We start from the raw sequence: 16,414 nt of genomic DNA, 5'->3' as shown, positions 1-16,414 counted from the left end.
AATAACAGATGCTTTGCTGTTGCCACCTGGATGTAATTGTAGCTTCCTGTCTCCAGTCATGATGCTGTTCTAACTTCTTAGAGTTTTATTGACTCTTGATGATTTTGCTATAGATTGACAAACTAGCTATACTGAAATCAAGTTTTAAATAGAGCATCTACATACTTGAGTGTGGGTTTTCTGTTGTTTTCTGACACTTAATTTGAGAAACATCTTTATGTGTAAAGATATTAAAAGTTTCACTTCTGATGATTTTCATGTTTGGTACTTAGCAGCCTGAAAAAGGCTTGGATGGTCCTGTTTTTCATTATTTTCAGGTATTTGGAAGAAATCTGCTAGACATAGCATGACCTAGGAGCCAGCTTAACTGCATCTTCAACACTGGCCTGTTCGTTAGGGAAAAGTGTCTGAACTCACTAAGCAACCACTGGCTGGGAGTCGAGGATGAAAAGAGGACATGGCATCCAGAACTGATAAGGAGGATATCTGTCTGAAGGCAGGAAGAATTTGTTAGCTGTATTTTACTATGCAATGGCACCAAGGTGCCTCGAAGCCCAAAACAATGTAAGTTCTCTTCCTAAAGTCTAAATGTTATACTCCATCAAAATCTTTCTGAAGGTCTCAGGTGTGGAGGTGCAGCAGAGTGGGGAGATGGGTACTAGATGTCTGTCAGGCTGTGAGAGGAATAAGTCACAGCAAAAGCTTTAGACACGCTTTTGATAACAGAAGAACAGATCACCTCCTGCTTCTGAAGGAGACAGCTTGTGCTGCCACTGATTCTCAGACTTTGAGCAAGAGCTAAAAACATGCTACAGGGTTGCAGTTACAGCTCTGAGTGGCTAGATTAATCTGTACCGTACAAGTGTAACTAGAAACGCGTTCCCCTTCGAACGTTATTCACCACGTAACAAATTGTTACTCCAGTGGTTCAGCTCCATGCAAATGGAGCAGAACATTAGGGAACATCTAAAGATAATCAGAAAATAACAAGAAAATAAAAAATGTTTCTCAAATTGATTGTACAGACAAGTTTTATTGTTAAAAGAACCTCCTCCCCCCCGAACAACTTTCCCAGATTCAATTGCTGTTTTATTTTGAATTGAGTAGTGGCAAAACTTTGGGTTCTTGCACTTCACAGCTTCAAAATTTCTTGCATTAATTTAGCATGGTGTGAAGGGCTTGGCTTTTGAATAACTCAAGGCACTGCACCAAAATTCAGTCCTCAGCCTTACATCCAACCAGGGTTATTCTCTGTATTGATCAAGATGCCCAATTCCCAGGGATTTTGTGCACTTTGGCTGAACATCTGATAACAGCAGTGCTATAAATGGATAAGACTATCCATCACGTAGCTTTCTAGACGGTATATGATGTATTCTGCCTCAGGAAAATTATCTTACTGATTATTTCACAGCCCATATTCCAGTTGCTTGCAGAAGCAATCACCCTGTTCTGGAATTATTTGAAATGTTTGTCACATTCAGAAAGTGTCTTGTTTTACTATCATGGTGAAATTCAAGCATATGATCCTATTATTCTCAGAATCATCAGAGAATCCTTGTAAAACAATATCATAATGGCTCTAAAAAAAAGCAAGGGGAAAAGAAAAAAAAATGTTATTGCAGAATAAGTTATTGCTCTTGTCTAAGTAGCTGCTTAGAATGGTTCTGGTGATCTTTGTTAGGAGCAAAAAATAAAGATTCTGACCAGGGACTGTTATCATAGGTATATTCAGATACATGTATACATAAAACTAGTGCTCAAGTCTCTTCCCATGACCAGGGTACTAAGAAACAGCAGTAGGCTGTGGTACAGCCTGCACTTTTCAGAGTCTTCTCTCAAAACAGATTTCTGTGCTCCTAAGGGCACCTGCTCCCCCTTCCAGAGCTGTTCTCTTGACTAATATTTCTGACTCCACAAACAGAAATTAAATGAGTTTACCCAGGAGGCTGTATTCTGAGGCCATGGGCTTTTTTTTTTTCCCAGCTGTGAGGCAGTAACCTATTAACCCTTAGATCTCACATCCAGCAAGGATTCAGTTCCATCGATGCTTCCATTTTCTGCTGGCTTTCTGGCACCTTTGTGCCCTAATACCCATATGCAGACCACAGGTAGTTGTAGTAAAATACAGCCCCTGTATTTCACAGGCAGTCCTAGGGACATATCTGAGGATGTGTTGCATTTCAGAGATGCTGCCATTCTGGAGCAATCACTTGAAGCATGAGAAAGGTTTCTGACATTTCTTTTTGTCATTTTCTACAGTTTGGGTGAACAGCTCTTTTCAGAAAATATATACATATATGATTTTACTATTGTTATTTCTTTGTATAAAATGCTGAAAAGTACCTTTGGAAATGTTATTCTTGAACCTTTAATGTCAAATTCTGTTGCAAGTGTTTCTGTAAGACAGAGAGAATTATAATAGTTATTTAATCATAAAGCCATCAATCAAACTTCCTAAATAACTACAGAGCAATATGGCATATCACTCAACAGCAGTGCCAATGCCATTTACTCTTACAGTGATAAAGCTCTCACCTATTTCTTCTCCCAGAGACAATTCTGCCCAATTGTCTAAACCATGTTATAAAACAGAAATTAACTACAATGTACCTGCAACATTTCCTACAGATTCATCCTACTGTGATAACACTTGTAATAGTAGTTCAGCTGGATGCTATCCAAAGAGATCTAATTATTAAAGAAAGAAAACCATGAATTGCATATTTTTATGTTCTTACAGGTCCTTTTGGCCTTTAGTATGACATACTGCCTGAATGTCAATCTTGGTTAGCCTCTACAACAGAATTGCCTATTCTCTAATGAAAAAAGCATTTTACATGGGTACATGTTCTCTACATATGGATGCAGGGAACTTATTTACAAACCCATTCAGACACTTACTTAAATAAAGTGTTCTGGATATTAGTAATGTCCCTAGCTCCTCTCAAGTTATCTGTGTGGTCCAGTCAAATGTATTCTTTTCACATCATTTTAGAGATGTTAACAATAAAAGTGTCATAATGAGATGAAGAATATTAGTAATCCTAACTTAGGGAGACGGAAAGTGTAGTACAAGGATGTTAAAGCATAGAATTTGGAAATTCTCTATTTCAGTGGGGTTCTGGTTCTAGAGATATGCCTGCTCTGAAGTCTATTGCCTGCCAAGCAAGGTGAATTGGTCTAGATGGCAGAGAGAAAAATCTGTCCACATGGGCTGATTAGTCAATCTGCTTAGTGGTGGAAAAGGGCTGGCAGGATATAGCTCTGTTGTGGAGAGAACCTGCCAGATGGGGGAAAGGCATGGTATGTTTTTCACACTGACGTCCTTTCAGCGTTCCGCACACTGCATATTCATCGTCAGTTCCGCTGCAAAGGACTTCTTTCCAGTGAAGCACTTCAACACCATCGTACCAGACTTTGAAGATGATCTTCAAATAAGTGATGTCACTTCCTAGTTAAGACATTGCAAGTAAGAAAATGATAGCTGGTGGGGAGGAAAAACCTATCTGTGGACACGTTATTTGGATAAAAACTAGTTTTCTCTGACACACATTATTTTTTAAAGTCTCCTCCCAAAACTAACAAAAATATGCATCTTGAAAACTGTTACTTTCAGGAAAAAAGAAAAACCATCAGTCATAAAAATATTTGAGTGAAGAATTTCAAAATTTGTTTTAATTTCTTCAGCAATGATAAGAGAGTTCACTCAGCTTCATGGCTAACCCAACCCACCACTCAGATGAAGACACTGTAGTTTTAAACAGGTGTTGCAAACAAACCATCCTGAATGCTGTTAGCCATCATAAATGTATCCTTCTAGGGAAACAAAATTAGTCCAGCTCCATAGTTTTTATGCAGGAGGGTGAAGTCTGTGATACATCCATTTCATAAGTAACTCAGCTTGCCAGCTTAAAGCTGGGTTTAAAGATTAAAGTTGGATTTGCATACACAGTACTGTACCATTTCCATCTTCTGGAACACACATCTTCTTAGTAGAAGTCCTGCCATACTTGGATAGCCTAATGATATTCTCTCTCCTTGAAAAGGCTTGGATATTCTTCAGGCCAAAAGAGCTTGTGTGTTGCAAATCTTGTCTGCATCTTCCAGACAAATGCGTGTGCACCTAAACTGCCTAACACATATATGTACAGTGCCAGTTTGTGTGCAGAGTTCTGGTAATTGCTCCAACAAGAAAAACTCAAATATGCTTATTCCACAAATCACCATTTCTGATCACCACTATAGTTTATCTGTTCCATTCTTAATCACAGAAACAGATCTCCTAAATCACTTGGCATTTAGGATGAAGTGGTAGCATTTTTGCTTTTGTTTTTTTGGGTTTTTTTTTTGTATTTCCAAAAGATAATTAATTCTCTGGACAAGAAGGACTCACTTGGAACCCAGGTAAGAGCAGCCTTCCAGATGGATTTGTTCATGAGGCTGCAAGGTGTCACATTAAACATGAAAGTATGAGCTGTAGAATCTACAGGAAAAAAGGTATTTCATATTGTTAGTGAATAGGCTTCTCCAAGAAAATAATAATGTATACACAACAAATTAATATACATAAAATAACATATAAACACAAAATTTATTTAATATAAGGCATATACTATAAAATTGTCTAATATAAACATCTCTTGTAAATATTAGTATTAAAAATGTGGCTTAAAATGTATCTGCATGCTTAGAGGCAAAAAATAATCTCATATTTCTTTAAGCAACAAGAAAAGACAATTATTTGTTTGATTATATTTAGCACACAAAACTCAATCAAAAATACCTTTATTTCTCTTTTGATGTTACACAAACTTTTCATGAGCATTAAGCCAGCATTGCCCTCTGCTGAAAATATATCTATATATGTTAACCATGGAGTCTATATAAACTTGCTGACACCAGCTAAAAATGTTTTTAACATGCCAGTGTATTTTTGAGGATAGTGTAAATGAGCCTTTGAGTAGATGTACTTTGTGAATGACCCACCTGGCATTGTACAATGCAGAATCCTAGATGCAGTGTGATAAAGTATCACACAATTTGTATCTAATCAAACGTAGAGCTCATTAGCTGATATTTTAAATTTAAACAAACCATTCAGTGATTTTTTTAAGGATTTCCAAACATTTTTTTAATTTCTATTTTCAGAGAAAAGGATGGCTCAATTCAGTTTGCCCTCCCTAGTGGGTTCACACTGAAGAATTGCCCTGCTTGCCATGGGCCTGGAGATTGCCAGGGTAGGGAAGGGGTGCTCCCCACATTAAATCATCTAGAAAACAGGATGGCAGGGTGGTTTAAAGGGAAAGGTTCTGTCTTGTGTTTCAGAGATTAAAGCAAGAGTTGTGCAAAGGGAAATTGTCTTGCTGTTGGTAACCAGCAGTCAGCTTCTCATCTCAGATACTGCTCTGCACAGGAAATTACAACAGGAAAAAGAAGCTAACAGAACTCACTGTGGTCTAAAAGGCAGTGTTTGCAAGCTTAAGTTCAGCCACTGCTAAATTTTTAACATAACTATTAATGCAAGGTAACCAAAATAAACATCCCCTCCTGTTCCTCAGTTTCTATAGCTATTTTACAGGTAATAGAAAACAGTTAAGGCACACAGATTTTTAAAAAGACATGGGCTTCTCCTTGTGAAATATCTCCTCAAAAGCCCACCTCTGGTCATTAGGTCTGTGAGGGTACAGTGAAACTGTTCAGGGAGGTGACAGGTTTTTGCAGAATCAACCAAAAAACCTCAGTGAACTACATAAATCCAGCAGCACGACACAGATACAGAAAGAAGGGACAGGCTACGTTGTCCCAGAGCCCGACTGAGCCTTCAATCTGGCAAAACATCACACTGCACCTTTTTCCCCCCACGTACTTAAAGCTTTTCATTGTATGAAATTGATTTAAGCAATGTAGAAAATTTATATAATATAGCATTTGCAGAAGAAGTTTGAAACCTTTACTTTCTACTATTTCCTGAATCAAAACATATCTGCTTTACTTGGGAGTAAATGTCTTTCTTAGATGCTGCAACCAGTAATTGTTGTAATATTTATGCCTATGCAGTATAATTCTTATAATAATGAATAACAGAAATATATTCCAGCTGAATTTATTTTTCTGTATTCACCAAAGAAACAAATGAGTTTACATCTCCTCAGACTACAGTAATTATTGTGCTAATGCCAGCAAGAAAAGAATAAGCTATTTTTTACTTACCACAAAAAGTATATGATATTTCTAGATCTGATGATCTACAAAGAAATTCACTGACTCCAGGTGTGAACAAAATGAAAAAAATCAGTCCAAACATAGTTACTTATTTTGTTCAGTATTCGATGGAATAAACTTTTTCTTTGGGGAAAGAGGAACAAAAATCCAGCACAGTCATCCTCAGTCACATGTCTTCAGGGTACATTTGGTTATTTTTTCAAATTCTCTGCAATCTTAATCTTACTGCAGCACTATCAGAGATGATCACAATAAGTTTTGTGAAGAAAAATAATTTCTGTCTTTGTTGTTACGCTTTCCCCAGACAATTCAGCTCAGGCTACGAGTGAAAAATGAAAGAGAAAACTAAGTGAAATGGGGAAGTAAAATTATGATTACCAGAAACATGTAAAGGGCAAGTTTACTTGACTCATCAGAGGTAACATTTGTCAAAGCATCATTTCAAACACAGAGTTTTCTACATATACTAAGGAAACAAAAATCCACAAACTATGAAAATAAATTCCACTTTTGGTTTCAATAGAATGTATAAAAGTTCTTTTAACAAAAATGAAGAAAAACTCTCTGCGCAACTTAGTGAAGTTCTAGACCTGGTTTCAAGACTAGGTAGTTTTTTTTCCCAGGTGTTTGCTACAGCAAATGATATAGATGAGGAATGAGTCCCCCCTGGTGGCTTAGATAGATACACGTGTATCCTCTCCTGCTCATTATTTCACTTTTGCTGCAAAAGGTAAGATGATTCCAATGCTTTTAAAAAGAGGTGTGACTAGGCTCCTTTCTAGAAAGGGTCTGGCTGGTTAATGGGAACATAGGAGCTGTAAGTGCTACTGGTATCAGGGCTAAAATATGCCACTTACGACCACAATTATAAAGGCTACAAGCTTGATCATTGGGGCTGATCAGATTATTTTTAAATCCAAATAACCTCAGTAATTTTTAAATCTTTTCAGCAAACTCAGTCTTAGATTCTTGTGGCTTTTCATGCCCGTATTGATGTCATAGAAGAGACCTCTTGTGATGTTCACTGAAGCCCCAAAATAGTGCACTATCAGCGTGAGGAGTTTGCTCTGTTCCACGCAATATGAAGAGCACTGGAGAGGAAGGATATAAACTTCTACATGTTTTATTTTTACTAAGTAGTCTTTACCACAATCTTCTTCCTATATGTTCTGATATGGAAGGAAGGTTTCTCTCTGAAAAGGAGATAAACAGAATGGAAAAAGCTGCACAATAGTGTTACTTCACTAGCTTTGTGACTGTTTACTTCCTTTATTTTGAAATCCTTTGCAACTACATTTAGTAGGGATCAAGTCTCATATTCAGTTAACAGTACATTCTCCAAGTCTGGAGACTTTAGGACTTCACACCTGTGACTTTTCATTTCATCTACATCTGAGAGACTGAGAGTAGAAGTTTAATTCTGAGCATCCTAATTGATTTGTGGTTAAAATTCTTAAACTAACTTATGAATTAGTCTTTCAATTTAAATTGTCTTTCTCAACACATCTATGAAGTGATTAAATTACTTGTGATTGCTTTTCAAAATAATCACTTTGTATTTGGATTGTTGGCTGCAGATGAATACTTTGACCAGATAAGCACTTCCAAGTCACTGAAAATTCCTTCAGAAAGGATTTTATAATACACATTATTGTAATATCTCATCACAGAAAAATAAATAACAGTATACCAGTACAGCAGATAAAAGTACTCCATAACTGACTCTGTTAGTCAGATAGAATTAAAAATTATGTCCTAGTTCTCAGCATGTACCAGAACCTTACATTAATGGAAAACTCTTTAAAGATGTTGACCACATTTATTCAATAGAGAAAGAGGCAATAATAAAGTTTGATTTTCCTTCCAGGACCATTTGTGACAGTTTTTAAAGATGATGTTTTTGCAGATGGAAGCAGGCATTTATTACCTCTGAACCTGAGTTTAGGGCTGCTGCTGAAGACATACAAAAGGCGTAAGGCATGCATTCACAAAACTAAAACCTGAAGAATAGAAAACTGTAGCAATTTATGGATACATCTGTCTTGTCAAATCCTCTCATCCTGTCCTAGACAATGTTTATTGCAGCAGTAGGTCATTCCTGGGGATACTAGAGAGAGGTAGAGGACTCAACTCCTCTACATGCAGCTGATGAAGTGCTTGAGAGTGCCAAGAGCCTGTCCCAAGGGCAGTGCACCAGCACATATGCAGTGTTAAGTTGGCAACATTTGAGTAAGAAAGTAAATAGAGAAAAAAGTGATGTTCCTTAATCTTAATATCTATTTTTAAGTGCTGTGTGCAGTTTGGCTTAGTGGTTTGATTTGAGTATATCACGTGAAACCACTGGAGACTATTAAAATTAAGCAAATAGACATCAGGTGGTATCCTGTGGAAACAATTTATGTTCTAAATAACTCTCTGCCTGTTGCCAGTAGGCTTACGGGTTTTTCTACTTTCCAAGCCAAGTTTAAGACTAAATCTATAATCTAAAGTATACATTAAACCATTAAAGTTGTCAAAAAGGAGAGAGAAGGTGAAGAGAATGGCAAGGATTGTGTCCTACCTGAGACTGACAAAAAGCGTACCACAGCAACGCTGTCCACCCTGGTATTCCAGAAATGGAGACAGCTGGACATGTTTTGTGGCCATTTGCTCTTGTTCTCTGTTCTTTCCTGCTCAAAATAGCAGCTCACTGAAGTCTGTGTAGCTGTGGGATAATCTTATTACAGTGGATCCAGCTCCTAGCTAGCATACTTGTCCCAGTTCTCAGGGGAACTCAAGCAGGCTATGCTGTACATCGGACCATGAAGAAATTCGTGGTATGACCACAGACCTCCAGAGCAAACAAATTACAGCAGCTTACCAAGTTTCCACCTATTAAGTTATACTGAGCATTTGTAATGATTCACATGTGTGCTTTTAAGTTTTACAGCACAATCAGAATTTCATGAAGTTTCCATCCTCTAAATCAGGCCCTCACAGTACCATGCAAAAATCTACACAGATTTTCTTTTATCTTTGTCAATGTGATGACTCTGGTTTGTAAAAGCAAGCTGTAGCGAAATTAGTGGCCTTTTAATTCTGGAGAGTGTGTTTAAGAGTGTGAAGTACCTTAGAGCCTTAAAGATTTCTCTTTGAAGTATCAAAAGGGGATAATGTTCTCATCAGAACTTTTTACATTTGCGAGAAAAGGCTGAGGGTTGTGGGATAATTTAATAACATTAAAGAATGACAATAAACTTTGTACTTTAAGGACAGATAGAAACTAATGAATAATATTGTGGACAAAGACTGGAGAAAAAGGGAGAGGGACATTGACAAGAAAATAGCATGTGGTCAAAGACGAAAAAGAAAAAAATCAAATGTATCCTGTCTGCTTTTCTAGGGAAAAAAAAAAAAAAGAGAAGGAAAGGAAAGGAAAGGAAAGGAAAGGAAAGGAAAGGAAAGGAAAGGAAAGGAAAGGAAAGGAAAGGAAAGGAAAGGAAAGGAAAGGAAAGGAAAGGAAAGGAAAGGAAAGGAAAGGAAAGGAAAGGAAAGGAAAGGAAAGGAAAGGAAAGGAAAGGAAAGGGGTCAACTTTGACGTTTTGTGGAAGCTTTTAGGACTGGAAAAGGATAGGAAGTACATGTCTAGGAAAGACGTTTGAGTTACTTCGTATGTCCCTGCTCTTCACATCAGACTGAGTGAAACTGGTATTACAGTAAGACCAGAGACACCGTTGTTAGGAACAACTGATTGGTTGGTAGCAGAAAGGCTGCAGGAGCTGGCAGGCTTCACAGTAGGTGCAGCCTTGTAAATAAGATAGCCTATAAATCTTGTGATTCGGAAGATTGGTCTTCTACATGAGTATTGCCTTCAAAGTCTCCATGTATAGGGGTGCATTCTCCAGGTCTTATAAATTAATTGTTTCTTCCATGTTGTACATAAGTTACCTTCATCCAAAGAAACACCAGCAACTTCCAGGGATGAAAATATTAGCAGGTATTAACACTTCTGCAATTAAAACTGGTTTTCACCAAGTGTATAAAACTGAAGAAAAACAAACTGGAAGAAAATAGTAGCTCACAAAATTAATAGGACTGTAAAAGACATGGAGCTAACATAACCAGGCTTTGTGAGTTACTTAATAGCAATCTGTTTACTGAAACACTCCCACTAGACAAGTCTCTTGCAGTCTCTTGTTAGCAGCAAGGCCTGATTTGGTTTATAAATTTCCTAGCTTAGGAGGACACCAAGCATTTCATTTTCCTCCTTGGAAAAGCACTCAATGCACTATGAAATATCTATATAAAGACAGACCATTCAGAAACCAAAGTAAAATACCTAGAAGTATTTTGGATTACATTTCCATTCCTTTGTTGTGCTTCTAACATGAAGAACCACAGTTATTTGATCACTAGTCTGTACTACTATCAACAAGTTGCAGGGATCGAAACCAGTCATATATCTCAAGCTTACAGAAATACTGTGTTCGGTTTTGGGCCCCTCACTAAGAGGACATTGAGATGCTGGAGCATATCCAGAGATGGGTAACAAAGCTGGTGAAGGGTCTGGAGAACAAGCCTGATGGAGAGTGGCTGAGGGAGCTGGGATGTTTAGTTTGGAGAAGAGAAGGCTGAAAGGAGACATTGATCACTCTCTACAACTACCTGAAAGAAGATTGTGGAGAGGTGGGGGTCAGTCTCTTCTCCCATGTAACAAGTGATATAAAGTTGCCCCAGAAGAGATTTAGGTTGGATATTAGAAATATTTCTTCACCGAGAGGGTTTTCAAGCACTGGAATAGGCTGCCCAGAGAAGTGGCTGGGTCACATCCCTGGAGGCGTTTAAAAGACACATAGATGTGGCACTTAGGGACACAGTTTAATAGTGGACTTGGCAGTGCTAGGTAAACAGTTGGACTGAATGTTTCCAACCTAAATAATTCTATGATTCTACATACATACTGTAAGCAAACAATAAAAACAGTGCCAAATTTGAAAATCCTAGGATTGCACAGAAGGATAACCATAGGTGGAAATGCTAACAAGGATGGGACCAAAGCCACACTTATTTGGCAACCATATTATACTGTATTACGATCTTAAGATTTACAGTTGGTTGTTTTCCAAACTGAGTTTGCCAAACCAGCAGTAAACAAAGTAAAAGTAGGTAAAATATTATGTACCTCTAATAAGGTTGATCTTCCTTTATACTGAAGAATCATTTCAAGAAAGCTATGGAATTATAATTTTTTTCAAGTTACATATTGGAAGTATAAAATACTTTGCTGAGACTACACCATGGCCAGAACCATCATCTGTCTTCTGGTTGAAATCTGGATTCTTTTGTTTTTAAACATCTATGTGCTGGAAAGTCACTTAAGTAACTGTTTAACCTGCCTTTCTCTGCCAGAAGACAAAGAGATGGAAGAAATAATGTTTAAGTTCCATCCTTTTTGTTTAGTAACTTAGCCAACTAGGTTGGAAAGCTGTTACTTTTGCTGCTTAAATCTGAATTGGCTGAATATCAAATTTAACAGTGCAAATTTTCTGCTGTGAGGAGAAAAGGCTGAGAATTTTTATACTGCTCAATGAGTACATAAATATGGGCCTTTACCTTCTCCTGCAAACTGTTTCCCGTGCTCCCTAGAAAGGGAAGATTTGGCAATTTGGCATTTCAAGATGAAGTTAACTCCATCTGCAAGCACAAACAGATAAAAAAAGGAAAGCATCAGACATTGAAAGAATGTAAATATTATTTTTAATTAGGTGTAAATCATCATTTCAATTAGGGCAGTTAGTACAATGAGTGATCAGAATTGCTTGTTTCCATCCTTACATCTTCAATATCACTTATAGAAATATTTTTTCAGTATTAATGTTACCTATGAAGCAACACTGGCTTAAGAGGGCTAGATTGGGCTTTTAAAATTATAGCTGTGCCAACACAAAAAAAAAAGCCTCAGTAACGTCTGGATGGGATGGTTTTTCATTACTCAGCAAATACATCAAGAGCAGTTTAAACAGTCAAAAAAATAACATTTTAAAACACTGATGTTTTAGTATGATCTATAGGGTCCTCTGGTGGGAAACTGCAATAGCCTTGGAAGACATTTAGGCATTTAAATACTCTTTTTCAGTTAGAACTTAGGAAATATTGGGAAAGGTAGCTACAATTATCTTATTTCATTTGCAGTATCAAGATGATTTCATTAGTAGCAAGTACCATATTTACTTATTATATAGGGCACTGCTAATACAAAAGGATTCATTTGAATTTTTAAATTATTTTCTAGGCCTCAAGATATTTAGTTCCTTATTTGAAAACAAGTATCAGTTTACATGACAAATGGCTAAAAATATTTAAACTCAATTTCTGCATATTCAGAGTGCAAAGCTAATCAGTCTAGTCACACAAAAGTATCTAATCCTCTTTTTATTTGAGCTCAAGGTGGTGTTCTTTGCAACATCAAGATGTATGTTTTTTAAAGGCACAAAATCTAACCAGTACTCTGTGGGATACTCCCTTTTGCTTCCTCACCCTTACCTAAATGCTGACAGAATCCACTTTAACCACTAGTCAATAGTATTTTCGTTATATCAGTTCAAATACAGCAGCCTTTTTCAGTGAAATCTCCACAGAGCAAATCTCATGCTCAGATGTTTCCCCTACAACCAACACAAGAGAAGCTGCTTGCTGTTCTCTCGGGACAGCGTTGCTCCAGTGGGACTTGAAGTCAAGTAACTGGAGAGTACTGCGAGGAAGCTGTTCTCCACGTTTTCTGCAGAGGCCTGCAGGCCTCGAGGTTGGGGCTGCTGCAGAAACTAGCAACAATACCTGTCTGTTTTCTAAACATTCCTCCTGGCTACTCTCACAAAGAATGCTCTCACAAAGGGAAGTGAAAGGCATCTCCACCCACTTGATACCACCAGTAGCACTCACAAGAAACCCTGGTCTTTTTCATTACATACAATTAACCACTAGGGCTTCAAAGATTAACCATGTATTTGACAGATAACGAGCACTGATGTTTTTTGTTGCATGAATGGTTCCTTCATTCTTGGAGAAGGTGAGAGTGCTGCATCACCCAGGCATCTTACAATTCTCCTCGATAATTAGCAATACAAAACCAAGCCAAGAACAAACAATCACAAGACAGATCTAAGAATATTTTTTTTACTGTGTTTTGTGACATTAACTCTGATGAGAACCTTACATTGTGTACAAGTTTTTAAAAAACAGGGAAAGGTTTATACATTCCAAAATACATCTGAGGAACTCCAGCTATCTGATACTTCAGTGTAATAGAAGTTTAAATTCTTTCACATTTACAGTAATGCACCAGGAACAATGATAGTGGCATTTGTTATCTTGTAACTATTTTGTTTCACCAGTTTTCTTTTCCTCCTCAAAGTCAAAATACAAAGACATGTCATGGCCCATAAGATGGTTAAAATCCTGGGGATTCGGGAAAAGCGATGGATTGACAAGCATCGATTTTGTTTTAGCATAGAATGTTGTAAACATCTTGCTGATGTCTGGAATCTTTACATCTTTCCGGTGGAACACAGTCGCTTTTTCTGCCAAGATGGCATTGTATGTAATGGCTGTATATGTGTCCACTTCATCCTTGTAATAGAGTCGAACCACGTAGCCTTTGGTGAGGACATGCAAGGTCACTGGCGTCACAAATGTGAAGAACGCAACCACCCCATAAAAGGCAGCCTGGCCAAGCAGGCTGTCAAACCCAACACCCGTTTTCAGCATGATGTAGGGCATCGTGAACAGGTTGAAAATACTGGTGGAGTAAGAGAAAAACTTCACACCTGCGTAAGAAATCAGAGGTTAATATATTCGACTACAATTTTCTCTACAATTACAGCGCTTCTGCCTCCACTTATTAACAGCATTTCTTGAACAGCTGAGGTTACTGAAAGCCCATTTCCTGGTTTTTATTAAGCTCACAAAGAAACCATTGAAATTTCAACTCTATCTTCTTGCCGCTGTCCTGGTTTGTTCATATGTACTAATGGGGCATATCAAACCTGACAGCTGGCTACCTAAGTCAGGTAGTAGCTATTACATACACATATGAAGTTTTTACTTCAGACGGGGAACCAACTTCAAAAGAAACTTGACTCTAGTCATGGACACACATAATGGTAATCATCATAGATATGACTGGCAATTTCTCTTTTTATCAACAACTAACACTGTCACTCAGCGTGCACATTACCAAGAAGTTTGCTTGGTCTCTCACCATATAGTCCTTAGAAAACCCAGGTAATTCAACATTAGCAAATACTCCACAGCTATATTGCAAGCAGTTTAGAAGATAGTAGCCAGTGTTATCATCCATAGTCCTTAAACCACCATGAGAATCAGTAGTCTAAGAAGCTGTGACAAAGAAGTGTCTTAAAGCAAACCTTCCTTAAGGCGTATTTCAGAAATGCACATCAGAACACATCCAACAGAATACTTTTCACTTGGTCACTGTGGTATTAACTGTTCAAAGGAATAATAGAATCATTTTGGTTGGAGAAGACCTTTAAGATTGAGTCCAACCACTAACTTCACACTGCCATCACTGAACCATGTCCCTCAGCACCTCATCTATGCATCTTTTAAATATCTCCAGGAATGGTGACTCTACCACCTCCCTGGGCAGCAAGATCAACAGAGTCTCATCACAGACAGTGCATTTCATCATAGTATCTGTCTACTTCAGACAGAATGTAAATAGGAGTTATAGCTAGTCTTTATTTGCTGCTGGGGTGGGTAACCCATTCCAAAGGCTGCAAGAAAAGCATAAGCAGATTGAGGTGTTACAGAGATGTACAGTGCCTGCAAAACTCCCTGCACACCCAAGTGCAGAAGCAGAAACCAAGCATCACCACTTTTTTTTTTTTTTCTGTACAGAGTATCGAGGTTTTAACAGAGTTGGAACGCAGAAAATGCATTTTTATAACATTGCATTTTTATGTTACTAAACACTAAACTAACATTTTAATGTTACTAAACATTACTAAAAAAACCCCAAAATAAAGCCAAGACATAAAAAATACAAATCACTTCAAGTCACATACCTAACACTGCCTTTGCCAAATTTCCTTTATAAACTAATCTTCCATGCTCTGGGTGTTCATGAGGAGCAGATGTGCATAGGCTTCGAACAGCGGCTCCTTGAAAAGATGTAACCTGAAAATTGAAAGCAGTACATAAGCAACATCAGTACCAATGTAGTTTCTCCTTGCCCCTAACCTATTTCCAGCATCTTAAATTATGGATTACAGTTGGGTTATATTACAAAGCACGCCACAAACCCCAACTAATATACTGCTTGTCTGTTTTAACAATTTTCCATTTAGATATTCAAAATCACTAAACGTTTGCAACCCCACTGACGAATATTAAACTTGTGATCATTTTACACATAGCTTTGCAGGGAGACATGGGCCGTCTCTGCGCCCGTATTCTGCTCCCTCCTTAGATAGGCATTTTTCGCAAGGAAAAAAGCCATGAATCTGAGGTCTGCCGCCCTCGTCCGCCCCACCCCACAGAACCTGCTGTGCCCCTCCGGCGACGGGCAGGGCGGCCCGCCGGCGGCAGACAGCTGGGAACCCGCGGCATGAGGCGCTCCGAAGCCAGGCGGTGGCTGCGGCGGAGGCCGGGGCTGCGGCGGCAGTGCTGCGGCAGGCGGCAGCCCGCAGCAGCGGCAGCATGGTGAGCCGTCTCCTGCAGCAGCCGGCGAAGGCACAGCGCAGGCCGGTGCGCCCGACGACAACCCCCACCAGCCTCCAGCGCTGCGCTTTTGGTTCCGCCAGCAGGAAGAGTCCGGCCGGCTCCTCGGCGCCCCCGTCAGGCTGCCGCGGGCGGCCTCGGCCGCACCCGGCGCCGTTGCTCAGGCGGACCCCGGAGAGTGCCCCTAGCACCGAACATTCCTGAGGACTACCGGGCGGGGCCGAGACAGTTCAGAGCTCCGCGCTCTACCGCCCGGGAAACTGGCCCTCGGCTGCCTCGGCCACCGCCAGCTCTGAGGTGGGAGCCGCCGTGACCCCCACGGCCCCTGACCCCCCTCACGCCCCCCACACCACCCCGAACATGGCGGCGCGGCGCCTGCCCGCCGGCACTACGCGCCCCGGCACGCGCCGCTGCCCGCCGCGCGGCATGCCGGGAGCCGGGCGCCGCTCGCCTTGCACCGGCCAGGCGCGGG

The 16,414-nt window shown here is 39.3% G+C and overlaps 2 protein-coding genes across 4 annotated transcripts; both read right to left on the bottom strand.

Annotated features, from left to right (window-relative positions):
* Positions 1–1,026: 1,026 nt before the first annotated feature.
* On the bottom strand, positions 1,027–11,900 carry LY96 (lymphocyte antigen 96). Of its 3 annotated transcripts, none has more exons than XM_061995274.1 (6): positions 11,818–11,900; positions 6,214–6,544; positions 4,397–4,486; positions 3,284–3,454; positions 2,347–2,399; positions 1,027–1,582 (listed from the first exon to the last, which is right to left on the bottom strand). In XM_061995274.1, exons 2-6 carry the CDS (start codon positions 6,305–6,307, stop codon positions 1,481–1,483), a joined length of 510 nt encoding a protein of 169 aa, XP_061851258.1. In that variant the 5' UTR covers positions 6,308–6,544; positions 11,818–11,900; the 3' UTR covers positions 1,027–1,480. The 3 variants fall into 3 exon arrangements, with proteins under 3 accessions (XP_061851258.1, XP_061851257.1, XP_010197875.1); XM_061995273.1 differs by lacking the exon at positions 11,818–11,900 and adding an exon at positions 10,870–10,923; XM_010199573.2 differs by lacking the exon at positions 11,818–11,900 and adding an exon at positions 10,870–10,923 and having other exon boundaries at positions 3,326–3,454.
* A 75-nt stretch (positions 11,901–11,975) lies between these two features.
* TMEM70 (transmembrane protein 70) lies at positions 11,976–16,264 on the bottom strand. Its single transcript, XM_061995054.1, has 3 exons — positions 15,765–16,264; positions 15,288–15,399; positions 11,976–14,027 (listed from the first exon to the last, which is right to left on the bottom strand). The coding sequence occupies exons 1-3, from the start codon at positions 15,921–15,923 to the stop codon at positions 13,579–13,581; spliced, it is 720 nt and encodes a 239-aa protein (XP_061851038.1). The 5' UTR covers positions 15,924–16,264; the 3' UTR covers positions 11,976–13,578.
* Positions 16,265–16,414: the final 150 nt, after the last annotated feature.

The sequence above is a fragment of the Colius striatus genome, chromosome 4, assembly GCF_028858725.1.
Source record: "Colius striatus isolate bColStr4 chromosome 4, bColStr4.1.hap1, whole genome shotgun sequence".
Lineage (NCBI taxonomy): Eukaryota > Metazoa > Chordata > Aves > Coliiformes > Coliidae > Colius > Colius striatus.
Note: the sequence above shows the minus strand (reverse complement) of the source record. Positions and strands in the feature narration are given on the sequence as shown.

Coding starts and splice junctions, on each gene's coding strand:
- LY96 (XM_061995274.1), bottom strand. CDS start 6,307: ATGTTTGGACTGATTTTTTTCATTTTGTTCACACCTGGAGTCAGTGAA. Junction 3,455..4,396: donor TGCTCTTACCTGGGTTCCAA/GTGAGTCCTTCT, acceptor TGTCTTAACTAG/GAAGTGACATCACTTATTTG. Junction 2,400..3,283: donor GCCTTTCCCCCATCTGGCAG/GTTCTCTCCACA, acceptor TCTGTCTTACAG/AAACACTTGCAACAGAATTT.
- TMEM70 (XM_061995054.1), bottom strand. CDS start 15,923: ATGCTGCCGCTGCTGCGGGCTGCCGCCTGCCGCAGCACTGCCGCCGCA. Junction 15,400..15,764: donor TCGCCGGAGGGGCACAGCAG/GTTCTGTGGGGT, acceptor TTCAATTTTCAG/GTTACATCTTTTCAAGGAGC. Junction 14,028..15,287: donor TTTGGCAAAGGCAGTGTTAG/GTATGTGACTTG, acceptor TTTCTTACGCAG/GTGTGAAGTTTTTCTCTTAC.